The 13,662-nt window shown below is 42.2% G+C and overlaps 1 protein-coding gene across 3 annotated transcripts in view; it reads left to right on the top strand.

Moving 5' to 3' along the window:
• Positions 1 to 13,321, top strand: part of ezrb (ezrin b) — a 34,522-nt gene extending 21,201 nt beyond the window's left edge. For all 3 annotated transcript variants that reach the window (XM_062468226.1, XM_062468228.1, XM_062468227.1), the window contains exons 8-14: positions 990 to 1,086; positions 3,256 to 3,419; positions 4,319 to 4,449; positions 9,769 to 9,929; positions 11,211 to 11,303; positions 11,572 to 11,814; positions 11,938 to 13,321. In XM_062468226.1, coding sequence (XP_062324210.1) covers positions 990 to 1,086; positions 3,256 to 3,419; positions 4,319 to 4,449; positions 9,769 to 9,929; positions 11,211 to 11,303; positions 11,572 to 11,814; positions 11,938 to 12,102 — 1,054 coding nt within the window. In that variant the 3' untranslated portion in view covers positions 12,103 to 13,321. The remainder of the gene's footprint in view (positions 1 to 989; positions 1,087 to 3,255; positions 3,420 to 4,318; positions 4,450 to 9,768; positions 9,930 to 11,210; positions 11,304 to 11,571; positions 11,815 to 11,937) is intronic.
• The last annotated feature ends 341 nt before the right edge of the window (positions 13,322 to 13,662 follow it).

Below are 13,662 nucleotides of genomic sequence, written 5' to 3'. Positions count from 1 at the left end.
TAATATCAGCTAATATTGTACATTTCACAATTGTGTTTCACATCACAAAGTAAAATGAGTAAATAGTTATCACCCTGGCCTCTTTGCTTGTGGCGTTTCTGCAGCTGCCTTGCAGTAAAGCTATAGTTAGCCTAGCTAACTGTAGGCCAAATATTGACAAATATTTAGGGGGGCAAAAATAAATAATAATAATAAATATATATGTGCGAGAACAAAGGTTGTGCTCTCGCCGAAGGCTTGAGCACACCCAAATATGCAAGCGGTGCTCAAAGGCGCAGCAATAAACTGTTGTCTGAATAAGCTCGAGCAAAACACCCAAAGATTACACACTTATTTAGACCAGCCAGAGAGGAAGCTATCATCAGCATCTCCACAGATGAAACACTACCGCAGCAGCAGGTAGCTAGCAGCAGCTAGCTACCTGCTGTCTTCACCAGCAACCAATATACTTGCTCACTTATTGTCAAGAATACATGTTTTCCTTTCCCTCCATTGAGTGTGTGTTATTTCAGTGGCGGTGCTGAACTATCAGAAGGCTATAGCGCTGTCTTTGGTTTTGAACAATGACAAATAGGCTGCTGTTGTGCTGACGCAATTGTGCTTTTGTTATTTTTTTACTTTTTAATTTCTCTTTCACATTGCTGAATATATGCTATAGTTAAAGGTAGACAGCAATCAGTCTATTGGCAGTGGTATAAGATAATAGATGGAGATGCATTTTGAGTGGATTTAGGGGAGGGGCCTCGAGCTCCGACTTGCGGGGAGGCCTCTGCAAAGTCCCGGCCGCTACTGCTGCCCACTGATAATATCTCCAATAAACAATATGTTATACTTTTTTTGGCACTGGTTACATGTTTGTTACAGTACAGTGTATTCAAATGAAATGTCCTTTGAAAATATTGTAGCATATTAATATCGATATTTCAATTAGAAACAAACAACACATTGGGGTGTTCATGTTGACCTCATCTTGCCACTCGCTCCACCAGACTGACCCCAAAGATTGGCTTCCCCTGGAGCGAGATCAGGAACATCTCCTTCAACGACAAGAAGTTCATCATCAAACCCATCGACAAGAAGGCCCCGGTATGTAAGCCCTCTCCACCAACCCACCAGTCACTCTCCTCACCCTCCCCATCACCCACCCTCCCCACCAACTCCATCTTTCACCTCCCTACCAACATCACCATCCACCTTCCTCACCAACCCCACCTTTCTTTTGTAATATGAAAAAAGGAAAGCGCAAAAAAACTTTTGTGTCATAGCACGATATGAAGATTGCCAACTTGCTGACCTTTTTACCAGCCTAGTGTCTAGTTGTTATGCTTTATTACACTGAAGCAGAACAAGATATTAAACAAGTGAAACTTGGTTCGGGGGAGGTTGGGTAACATAACCTTCAACTGCCCTTCTACAACATCCACCTACCCCTTAACACCGTTTCCCCATATTGTGCCTTCTTACACTTTTGTAATAACCATAACCGTTAACCCTTAATTTAATGTAATCACACAGCAGCTATTTTGTACTTACATTGATGTGACTATACACTAGGTGCTGCAAAATAGTTACATGGTAGTTCATGCAGAGTTCTTGCAGGTTTCAGTAAGTCAAATTGAAGACCTTTTTAAGACATTTTAAGACCATAAAGATTGAAATTTAAGACCTACATGACGCATTACCCCAAAAAATATTCAAATCAAAGAAATTCTGAAAAAAACATTTTATTTCAATGAATTCAGTCATTGAAAAAGCATACATTTAATTTACAGATAAAACAATCACATTAGTAATTTTTGAATATTTTTGGGGCAAAGTTTGCAGCGAGCCTTGTACTTGGAGCTGGGTACCGCTTGTAACCAACAGCGGAAATCGCTGTGATCTAGCCATGTCTCGTTGAAAGTACACTTTCCCATTTTCCACACGTAGCCGAACTTTAACAAACTCTGAGGAAGCGCAGACGTATTTCGCGGGCAGGTATTGCATTTATAACAGGATTTGTATTTTTATCACCGTGTACATACCAACACCAATATCCCCCAGAAAGAACTACAACACACCAAACCAACGTTCTGAGGGCAGCGTTCTGCTGGTTTCGTTTGTAGAGCTTTGTAGGCTGCGACTCAATACTTTTTTGCTACTTTGTCATAACTTTCTGCGGCCAGCAGTTTGGAAATGAACAAGGGTAAAACCTTTTTTAGACCTGACTAAATGAAATTTAAGACCTTGGATGAAAATCTGGCTGTTTTTAAGATGTTTTAAGGCCTTAAATTTAAAGTTCAGAATTTTAGACTTTTTAAGACCCCGCGGGAACCCTGTCATGTAATGTACATCTGATGTGTTACCTACTGCTCTGCAGCAACATGCTGTGGTCTAATGACATCTAACTCACCAGAGACATACAATGAAAGCTAGGAAGGTACCACATCAAGAAAGTACCATAGCTTGCTGTTGTACAAACACACATGCACGCACACATGCACATACACACAGCCCTCTCCTCCTCTTCCATATTATCCAGAGCTCTCTGTTGTCCTGTCTCCATAAAACCCTTAGGCCTATCCTGGTGTACCTGATAACAAAACCCTGTCTCCGGACCAGAACATGGCCCTTACTCATAGGGAGAAACACGCACACAATCTCTCTCGCTCCGTTTTCTCCAGCATCTGTGCTTAACAAGTCATCTAGGGGGTCAGATGGCTGAGCGGTTAGGGAGTCGGGCTATTAATCAGAAGGTTCGATTCCCAGCTGTGCCAAATTACATTGTGTCCTTGGGCAAGGCACTTCACCCTACTTGCCTCGGGGAGAATGTCCCTGTATTTACTGTAAGTCGCTCTGGATAAGAGCGTCTGCTAATGACTAAATGTAAAAATGTAAATCTATCATCTGTGCCAAAGCCAGGAGTGCTGTGTGTGTGCGTGTTGGTCCTTGCTGGATAAGTCTTAAACAAAGATTGTCAGAGTGCTCTACATTACTGACAGTAATCAGAATACCTGTAACCAAAGGTATTATGTACAGTCGGGTTCTCTCTCCCTGTCTCTCCTCTCTCTCTCCCTACACTCTACCTACAGTCTCTCTCTCTTTCCCTATCTCCCTCCCTCCCTCCCTATTTTTCCCTCTCCTTTTCTCCACCTCTCTTGTTCTCTCTCTGTGCACCTGCTCATTGTTAGTGGGCTCTTTGTCATTGAAATAAACCAAACACAAAAGACAAGCCATAAAAAGTCCCTTTTTTATCCCTCCCTCCCCTTCCGCCAGGACTTTGTGTTCTACGCCCCTCGCCTGCGCATCAACAAGCGCATCCTGCAGCTGTGCATGGGCAACCACGAGCTGTACATGCGCAGACGCAAGCCTGACACCATCGAGGTGCAGCAGATGAAGGCCCAGGCCCGCGAGGAGAAGCACCACAAACAGATGGAGAGGTGTGTGTGTTTACACGTGTACGTGTACACGTGTGTTTGTGTGTCGTCAAATGTATGTGTATGTGTGTTTATTGTTCCACATGTCTGTCAGCAGTACACGAGGCGTGTTCAATAAAGTTGAACAGAAACAAAGGCGCTGCCTGGCGTTAGTGGTTGGATGATGAGGGAAGCTGTCTTGCTCTCCTTTGCTGGTCAAGGCTGCTGTTATTTGGACATGTATATGTTCTACACAGCTGTCCAAATAGGATGATGTAATGGCACACACACACACACAACTGTAACCAAACACACTCAAACCTGTTGGACTTTCCCATGTTTTCCAGCGAACATGGGTATCCAGTGAGATGTGTGTGATAACCACCACTGTAGGTCGCTATTTAGCGCAGGAGATAGCTCTGTCTGCTGACTTAGTTATCCAGCCAGAATGGTGTAAACAGAAATAGAGACGTGACGTATTGTAAAATAAATAGCTACCCTATCAGGGGCTGCCTGGGTTTTCAAGCTTCACCCACGTAAACGTATCATACCTGGGGGAAACTGTCTTATTACTTCTACTTTTAGTACTTTATGTATTTACAGCCAGTTTACCAATTCAAAGGTGATACAAATGTTATGTAGAAGTGTTGCATATGTGTTTGTGCATGTATGTCAGAATACATAATTGTTTCAAACGTGTAAAACTGTGCACAAGTGTTTGTGTGTGTGTGGTTGAGTGTGTTTGTGCGCATGCATGCACATAAGAATGCTTCATATGTAAAAATGTGTGTGTGCATATTTGCCCACTTGCATGCATATGTGTTTGCTTCCCACTGTGATAGTGTGTGTGTGTGTTGGTTCAATAGCCAGCACTCGTCATCCCTCTCTTTGTGTCCGACCCTGAGTGTCTGTGTTATCTGCAGGGCCCAGCTGGAGAACGAGAAGAAGAAAAGAGAGGCCATGGAGAGAGAGAAGGAGCAGATGGAGAGAGAGAAGCAGGAGCTGATGATGAGGCTCTACCAGTTTGAGGAGAAGACCAAGAAGGCAGAAAAAGGTAGGCCCGTTATCAACTACACCTGCGTGTGTGTAAGAGACAGAGAGATAGAATGCATGTGTGTGCGAGTGCATGTGTGTATACTATGTCAGAGAGAGAGTGCATGTGTGCAGTGTGAAAGACGTGCTGTTCTTAAAGGTGCTCTATAAATAGACGAGTGATGTGTGTGAAAGAGTGTTCATGTTGAGCCAGCAGTTTTCATTACTCTTTTTCGAATTTTTCAGTTTTTCACATGAAAATACTATGTTTCAAGTAGATTTGGATGCGGTTCTAGTAGCATATTAACGACATGTCTGCTTTGACTACATGCACACTGGTAGTGGGTGTGGTGGATGTGTGACAAGGTGTGTTTATGACTAGGTAGACCTTGGTCCGGCGGTGCTCTCTATGCATCTGATCAGATCAGATCTATCAGGCTGATGCGACATTTACTGACTTTCAGGCTTCCACACCTACCTTTGTGTGTGTGTATACCTGTGTGTTTCCAAGCACAGATTACTTACAGTTTTTCTCGATTGGTTACACAAATTTTCTGAATGCATACCTCATACTCTCAGAACTCTACACACAAATAAAAAAAACACACACACAATGGGCAAAACCCCTCACATCTCCTGCAAAATGTTATTTAATCTCAAAATGGTATTTTGTTTTCAAATGACAAACACAAACCATCATATGAATACACATTTATAAGAACCATTTGAACACTGATGTGCTCAATGTAAAACACTATGATGAATGGAAAACACTTCTTCATTCATCATAGTGAGTTAGGCCTTTTTTTGTTCAGTGTTACATTTACTACAGACAGTACATACATAAGTGTGTTGTAAAATATTTGAGAATATTGTTTTTATACTCAGAACACAGAAATACACGGTAACAAATATATTTTACGTATTTTTTCCAGAAAAAAAATGTACACAGTGTACATCCCAACCAACACAAAGTTGCACATACAGTGGTCTACATACAAAACAGAATAATTTACTGTATAGTGTATACAGTTACATTATTATTATTTTTCTTTGTATTTGCCGTAATGTTATGGCGTTATTTTCTAGGACCATGTTCATGATTTCAGTTTCCTGTTCAGGAGACAGAAGACGTTCCCGACCAAATGTGTTGGTAATCTTTCAGTTCTGCCAAACAAATAGTAAAATACTGTAAATACTGTGTAGGAATACATTTTCCAAATACTTGAAACATACTTTATTTTTACAGTCCTACAGAACAGTCCACAGGCAATACTGTACTACAGTACTCATTGAGTACTGTATTGATATGCAGTAGGCCCACTGCAATTTTGTAGTGAGAGTAGATTTCTTACCTATTCTCATTTCGGAAAGTCCGGATGATGGATGCTACAGTGTACCTGCTCAAATTTGGCTGTACTCTTTGCCCAGCCTCCCTCATTGTTAGCCCATGGTTGGCTACATGGTCAACCAAAGCGGCTCGGATCTCATCAGAGATTATGGTCCTTGGCCTTCCTCATCCTCGTCCTCCCCGTCCTCTTACTTTCTGCCTCTGTTTCCAATGTTGGCATCCATTGCTCAAAAACAGAAGAGGTCACCTGTTGCCCTTTTATGCTAAAGCTCTGATTGCTAATTGTAAAACTGTGTGACAGGTGTTTGTCCATGCGATGAGTCAGTGTGCGTATTTGAATGGCAGTGTGTTCCTTGTGAAAACAAAAGATTTTCTTCATGAAAATTGTGCCAAATGCAGAGAATTGTGTGTAGTGTTTTGAAAAAAGTGTGTTTTAGAACTGCAATTTGAGTGTAAAGCAGGAATTGTGCTTGTAGTTTAGCAGAATTGGTTCATGGGGTTGTTGCATGAGTTACATGTTGTGGTCATTGTGTCTCAAGTACCAGTATTTGTGTGTAAACAATTGAGAAAAACTAACAGTTCAGTCTAATATGTGCTATAACTGTGACAAGAGCTGACATATTTTCAGTTTCATTATAATTCGGGACCCCATTTAGCTGGAGTGTCGATGCATTTGTGACTCTGAGGTAGGGCTGGGCGATAAAAAAATATATCGAAGTAATGACTTCCCTCAATAAAGATATTGTAACATTAATTAATTTTCAATAATATCAATAATGTCGATAGAGAATAATTAGGAACAGCAGTCCATTTAATTTCTGTGATGCAGCAGGAAGTTGCGGAGAAATGGTGGCCTACGCTCATAGATATATATAAAGGGTAGATGTCTCGTCCGCGTTGCCGGCCAACGGAGTCGAACATCCGCACATGGCGTCCATCTTGCTACAGTCAACTCGCTCACCCATAACATTGTGTTGGTGCTACATGTACTTTTTAAATGACCATAACTTGCTCAATTTTCAACCGATTTTGAAACGGTTTGGTTTGTTATCAACGTCAGAGATGTCGTTATGCCACTGCATACTTCTATTCTTAAAAAACATAATTATTCATAAGTATGCAGTGGCATAACGACATCTCTGACGTTGATAACAAACCAAACCGTTTCAAAATCTATATATATATATATATATATATATATATATAAGACTAGATGTCTTACGGCGGAGTCTAGAACGTCCGCACACTTTTTAAATGACCATAACTTGCTCAATGTTCAACCGATTATATATATATATATATATATATATATATATATATGACCTACGCTCACTAAAATATACTGAGCACCTCGAGTGGAGTAGCTAATGTTAACCGCGGAAAATGAGTCTTATTGCCGAAAACAGTGGCACCGATAGCCATGGTGAGGAAGCAACTTCCAATGAAGAAATTAATGATAAAAAGGTTCGTCTTCTTCAGTTATTTGGAAGCGGTTTGGCTTTTTTAAATCCGACAAAGAGCAGAGCAATGTTCGGTGCAAATTGTGTAGTAAACAGTAAACAGGTGGCTACCAACTCTGGTCATTCGACAAACTGCAAATGTGGACTTCTCGACAGGTCTACAAATGCCTTTGTAAGCAGAGATTTGTTAATTGAGGCGACAAAGCATTTGCAGACCTGTCGAAAAATCCATATTTGGTTTCTTACGACAAGAATACGTGGGAAAATCCCAAATCAAACACGACGAATCTGGAGCAGACGCCATGTTGTCAACATCTCCAAGGCAACCGCTTGATGGGTCGTTTGCCGGCTCTTGTAGGTGAACATCGGGAGCTGGCTCGCATATCTGAAGAGCCGACTATTTTTAATAGACTAATATAGACTATAAAAATGTAATGACTATGAAATAATTAATTTTAATTGTATTTCAAATAATTGACTAATTCAAATAACAACAAAAAAATACTTGTACTTACACACGATCATCCTCACATTCTGTTCCTGTCAATCATACACGCGGTGTCAACCAATTATACTGCATGAGGGAGGGCCGAGCCAACTCACACAAACTCGGAGAAAAGCCATAACAAATCAATGCATTTTTAAAGACATTGTGGTTAAGGTAGAGTATGATTTCATTTAATAATTTAATTCAAATCGTTTTCACACCTATCAAATTCATAGTTAAAACATGTATTTTTTAAAGAGACGTTCGGGAGCCAAAAGAGCCGGGTCTTTTCAGTGAGCTGAGCCAAACGAGCCGGCTCACGAAAAAGATCCGGAATACCCATCACTACTTGCTAGGTCCGTAAATCGTTTGCGGACCTCTGGAGAGGCCTGCTAATGGTTTTGTGGACTTCTTAGAACTAGGGCTGCAACAACAAATCGATTAAAATCTATTATTAAACGCGTTGGCAACAAATTTCATTATCGATTCGTTGTGTCGCGCGATTATTACGCCACTCAATATGTCGCGGAGATGTTTGAGTATTAAAAAAAAAAAAGTTTAGTTGAGCGTGGAGGTAGAGGAAAGGCCATCGGAGAGACGTTGTTGAGTAACGTTCTGAAACACATGGCGGAGGCAGAAAGCTCAATTGCTCTGTTTAAAAATCTCCTCTTTGTTACGTCACAAGGAGGAAGGTTACCTCCCCTCTCTCTGCTTTGCCCGCCCAGAGAATCTGGCCCGCCAATAAGAAACTGAGCTACGACCGTGCAAGTGTTTTTATCCTAGAGAGACATCATGGCTTGCAAACAAACGAAGCATTACATTTGCTCAGTTTGGATGTACAAAGGAAAACAAAAATCTTTTTACAGTTCCTTCATCCGAGCCTCTGAAGACCCAGTATCTTAATTTTATTTTCTCTGGAAATGCGCCTACACAACTTCTGTTGTAGGCGCATTTGTTTTGTATGCCTGCGCCAAACACTTCAGCCACGACTGTTTCCTCAACTTGAGCTAATACAAAACTGGCCTTGCTGAAATTAAATACTGGATCAGTATTAACTCTCCTTCGTCCAGCTACTAACCTCGGACAAGTAAGTTAACTAATGCTATATCATTTTGTAGCTTTACTGTATATGGTTACCTAGCTTGCTACCCTTAGAATGTGGCTGTAACATTAGCTCTGCAGCTAACAGCTGAGTTACTGTCGCTAATGGAAAGGTAGATAGCACCAAGTATGTGTGTGAATACACATGCTGTAACGTGAGTGTTGTACACTTCTTTGTTATTTGGATAACCGTTCTGCTGTTGGTGTTATGGCGCGCGCGATATCCGCCTTTCCCCTCATTGAAATGACTGACTGTGTACTTCTGCAAACCAGGGTTATCAGATGAGAATGGGCAAATTTGAGGCATCTTACAGCAACGGGGCTACAGCCATTGCGATACATCCATTGTAAACATTAGCGCATGGTGCCGCCCCTCCGCTCCTCATTAGCATTTAAAGCTACAGACACCAAAACAGCACGTTCTGAGGAAAGCTCCTTGTGGGACTGCTAGTAGTGGCTGTAATTCTGCACCAAGGCTGAATTTCGGGAAAGAGACTTCTGATACAGTATTAGGGGACCACTAAGGCCTATATAAAAGCATCCAAAAACAGCATGTCATGTCTCCTTTAACTTTATGCAGAGTGTAGGGAAAAAGTTGAGGAAGAGACTTATTTTGCTACTACTACGGATCTGTGGTCTATTGTCTTAATTATCGTTATCGAATGGAAATATAAATATCTATATCGATCATTTTTTACCCATATCGCCCAGCCCTACTTTGAGGTAATGTAATATTACGGAACTGTCAGTGTGCTCCATGTGAATTTAGTTTTTTTTTCTGGAAGATTTTCTGGTTTTTGGAAGATTTTCTCTTTTCCTTTGCTTATCTTCCCTCCCTTTCTTTCTCTCTCTCCTTCCTTCACAGTATCAGTTCTTTGCGCTTTTGGATTCTTTAGCACAGCTAGACCAAGCATGTGTGTGTGTGTGTTGTCAATGCCCTAGAGCTGCAGGAGCAGATGCAGAGGGCCATGCAGCTGGAGCAGGAAAGGAGGAGGGCTGAGGATGAGGCAGCACGTCTGGAGGCAGAGCGCCAGTTAGCCCTGCTGGCCAAGGAGGAGCTGGCACGCCAGGCCGAGGACCAGATGAAGAGCCAGGAGCATCTGGTCAGAACAGCCTCTCTCTCTCACACTCACACTCACACTCACACACAGGTTGGTTTTACTATCTTAGGGAGGACCGACAATTCACTCCCATTAAAAGTAATGTTATCCCTAACCCCGTAACTCTAACCTTATCCCTTAATTTAATTCTAATTCTAACGCTAAACCTAGAAATAGTACTAGTGCTAGAAATAGCACTTGAAGTTGCAGGGCTGAAGAAAAGGTCCCGCACAAGGTCAAGTTTTTCTTCATTTACTAACCTTATGGTATCAGGCCGGGGTTTTCAGGCACACACGCAGATGGCAGGTCAGGTGCAACAAAAGAGTTTATTCCAATTAACAAAGGTACATTCCACGGTAGAGTGGTTAGTCCAACAGGAGGTAATCCAGCAGAAAAAGTATAATCCAAAAGAAGTATCCCCTTCGGCATAGAGGCACACAACTAGGTATAAACAATAGAAGTTGCGGCTAGCTTACGCTAAGCTAACTCGATCACATCAGTATTACACAAACGGGGTCAAGGCCCACAAACAAGTCTTCCGGAGAGAAGAGGGAACAAGAGAAGGTACTCACGAAACTCCATGACAGAGGGAAGAGGGAAGGACACCCAGTGCTTAAGTAGGAAGCGGTGATCACCCCAGGTGTAGCTCAGAGTAGAAGAAAAGGTTAGTGCTAGGTGCTCTAGGATGAGTGTCGCCCTCTAGAGGGCTGGTGACCGTGCACGGATGTGACATGTGGGGGCCGTAAGTTGTGCCCAAACAACACCACCACGCCACAAAGTATGCTTGGTGCGTTTTAGGCTGGGGCTAACTCTGTGATATTTAAATGGCATTCACAGAGACAGCGAATACAAAAGGACCAGTCCTGATGTGAGGTCATTTTCCCTGTCCATTGTACAGCTCTCTAGCCCCATACTGTACGACCTGTCTTCCGCTTGCTGCATTATCTTGCAGTGACCAATTTTCTATGTAAGCACATTTCACTGTGCCCAACATCCCCCTGCTTGCAGGGCTTTTGTGTTAGTCTGTTTGTGTGAGTCTGTATGTGTGAGTGTGTATGTGTGTGCATGCACTGAGTATTTACAGTTCAGACAGTGCACACGTGCTGTGAACAACAAAAGCAGAACGGATGAATTGTTGACATTGTCGCCGTTGGACACAGCTCATCTCCTTGGAGCCTACAGGATGAGGAGGTTCTTCTAGAAGCTTCTGGCTCTGTCCTCCTCTCTTACTGAATCCTAACCGTTGTGTGTGTGTTTGTGTGTGTGTGTGCATTTGTGTGTCAGGCTGCAGAACTAGCTGAACACACAGCTAAGATCGCCCTGCTGGAGGAGGCCAGGAGACGCAAGGAGGAGGAGGCAGATACGTGGCAGCACAGGGTGAGTAAACACACACCTTCTAACACACACACACTCTAACACACTCACACACTCATTTATGCACGCACACACACGCATCTCTGTACAGGACAAACAGTATTCATGTATATAAGACACACACTCTCACAAACACATTACGTTTGCATGTATACATATATACACACATACACATACATATATACATATATATAGACACGTATGAATCTTGCACACAACACATACATGTTTAATGCACTGAGCTCTTGGTGCGTGCTCCCTCCCCCTATAGGCCAGAGAAGCCCAGGATGACCTGCTGAAGACCAAGGAGGAGCTCCACATGGTGATGACGGCCCCCCCACCGCCCCCCCCTCCCCCCATGTACGAGCCGCTGCTGGACGACAACAGCGACAGCGAGGAGAACGCCAGCACACACAGCGCCGACCTGGCCACCGAGGGCATCAACGACCACCGCAATGAGGAGGAGCGCATCACCGAAGCGGAGAAGAACGAGCGAGTGCAGAAGCAGCTGATGGTGAGGGACGGAAGGATGGGGGAGTCCATGTTTGCGCTCTCCATGTCGCACCAAAACACATCATAAGGTGGCTGTTTAAACAGGTTCTCTATTCTCACTGTCTGCTCTCCCATCCTCCTCCAGGCACTGAGCTCTGAGCTGGCCCAGGCACGCGATGACACCAAGAAGACCCAGAACGACCTGCTGCACTCGGAGAACGTGCGCGCTGGCCGGGACAAGTACAAGACGCTGCGTCAGATCCGACAAGGCAACACCAAGCAGAGGATTGACGAGTTTGAGGCCTTATAAAAGCAGCGGCGGCCTGCAAGCACACATCCTTTCTGAATGGTCACTGGACTAACCCCTCTGACTTACACACACACATGAACAGTTTCACACATACATACAGTACCCCTCACCACACAGAGCAGTATAAAGGTACACAGTGGTAGAAACAGTTATTACCATGTTTTACTCTATTAAGCGTGTACGTCTCCTGTAACCATGCTATCGGGGCAAGACGGCTTGTCCAAATTCTTGTAAGAAAAAACATACTAGTGCCAAAAAAGTTCTTCCTTCTTTCCTTCTAGTGTAATGAATTTAATTCTGATTATGCTTTGATTGCGTGTAATTTGATCAGATCTGACCAAATCTTTTTTTAACCAGCGCTGTGACTAAAAGAGGGAATAGCCAAATTACATTAATACCATGATACGCACATAGTAAACAAAGTTCAGCCAATCAGAGCCTAGCTATTTTGAATGTGGATTGTTTCTTGTATGTGTTGAAAAACAAGGCCAATGTCTGTTTTTTCCACCGGGACCACTCGTAAAGGGGACACACAGTATGATACCTTACTTAATTTGCATAAAAGTGTATATTCGGTTATTTTGTTTTTCATTTTATTCAAATACTTCCATTTATGTTGAATAGTGCTACAGTAGCTGGAAATCATAAATAGTTGAATATTTATACTGTATATGGGTCATCAAAAGGGAATTTCATCTTGGTTTGTATATTTTTGCAATTCTACTAAGAGCATTTATTGTTCCATATTCTATTTTAGGAATCTTTATTGACTATGAAATAATGGTAGTTTTATGTTCCATACAGTTACTTTAGATCACTAAATTAAAGGTGTATTTGTAAATTATATATATTTGTTTTTTACTTCAGAAAATATTTAGCTGTGTGACATCAAATTGGATAAGGAGATCCATTGATACTTTTGATTTTTTCATGCAGTCAAGCAAATATTTGTATCCAACTCCACTTCAGTCATGTCACAATATTGAAAGCGTCGACGATGTGTTTTTGTAAAATGAATATAGCATATAAAAAGTAACGGCCGTACACCCACCGAGAGGCCTTTTGTAAAGAGGGCTCCTTCCCAGCCGGGCTCTGCCCAGACCTGGTCCTGTCCACACTGGAATGACAACACAGCTGCTGTTGTGCTCCTCGTTTATTTAAACGTGTAATGAGAATGAGGTGTTCAACATTATTGGCAATAAAGATCTCCTATGATTACATTGTGCTGTGTTTTAGCATTTCCTCTCTTGGCTGTGTAAACTGTGAAATAACAGGTCCAACGGATTTGACTTAAATGATTATTTAACAAATTATAAAAACAGTTATGTCATGACAGAAAGACAGTGTTTACTTTTTTACATATTGGTACATATTTGTTTTTCATATCCACAGTACTATCCTACAATAATTGTCAGAAATGACATTTAGGGAAGTGTGCACATATTCTGTAGCTGGAACATGACTAGCTGAGAGGAGAGACTGGTTGAGCCTGAGGGCCTCAATGATTTGGTTGAGAGAGACACACAGTAAAAAAGAGGGACAGAGAGAGAGAAACAGTGA

The sequence above is a fragment of the Osmerus eperlanus genome, chromosome 8 (genome assembly GCF_963692335.1).
Source record: "Osmerus eperlanus chromosome 8, fOsmEpe2.1, whole genome shotgun sequence".
NCBI classification, from domain to species: Eukaryota; Metazoa; Chordata; class Actinopteri; order Osmeriformes; family Osmeridae; genus Osmerus; species Osmerus eperlanus.
The sequence above is the reverse complement of the archived record's forward strand: the minus strand, read 5'-3'. Positions and strand labels throughout refer to the sequence as shown.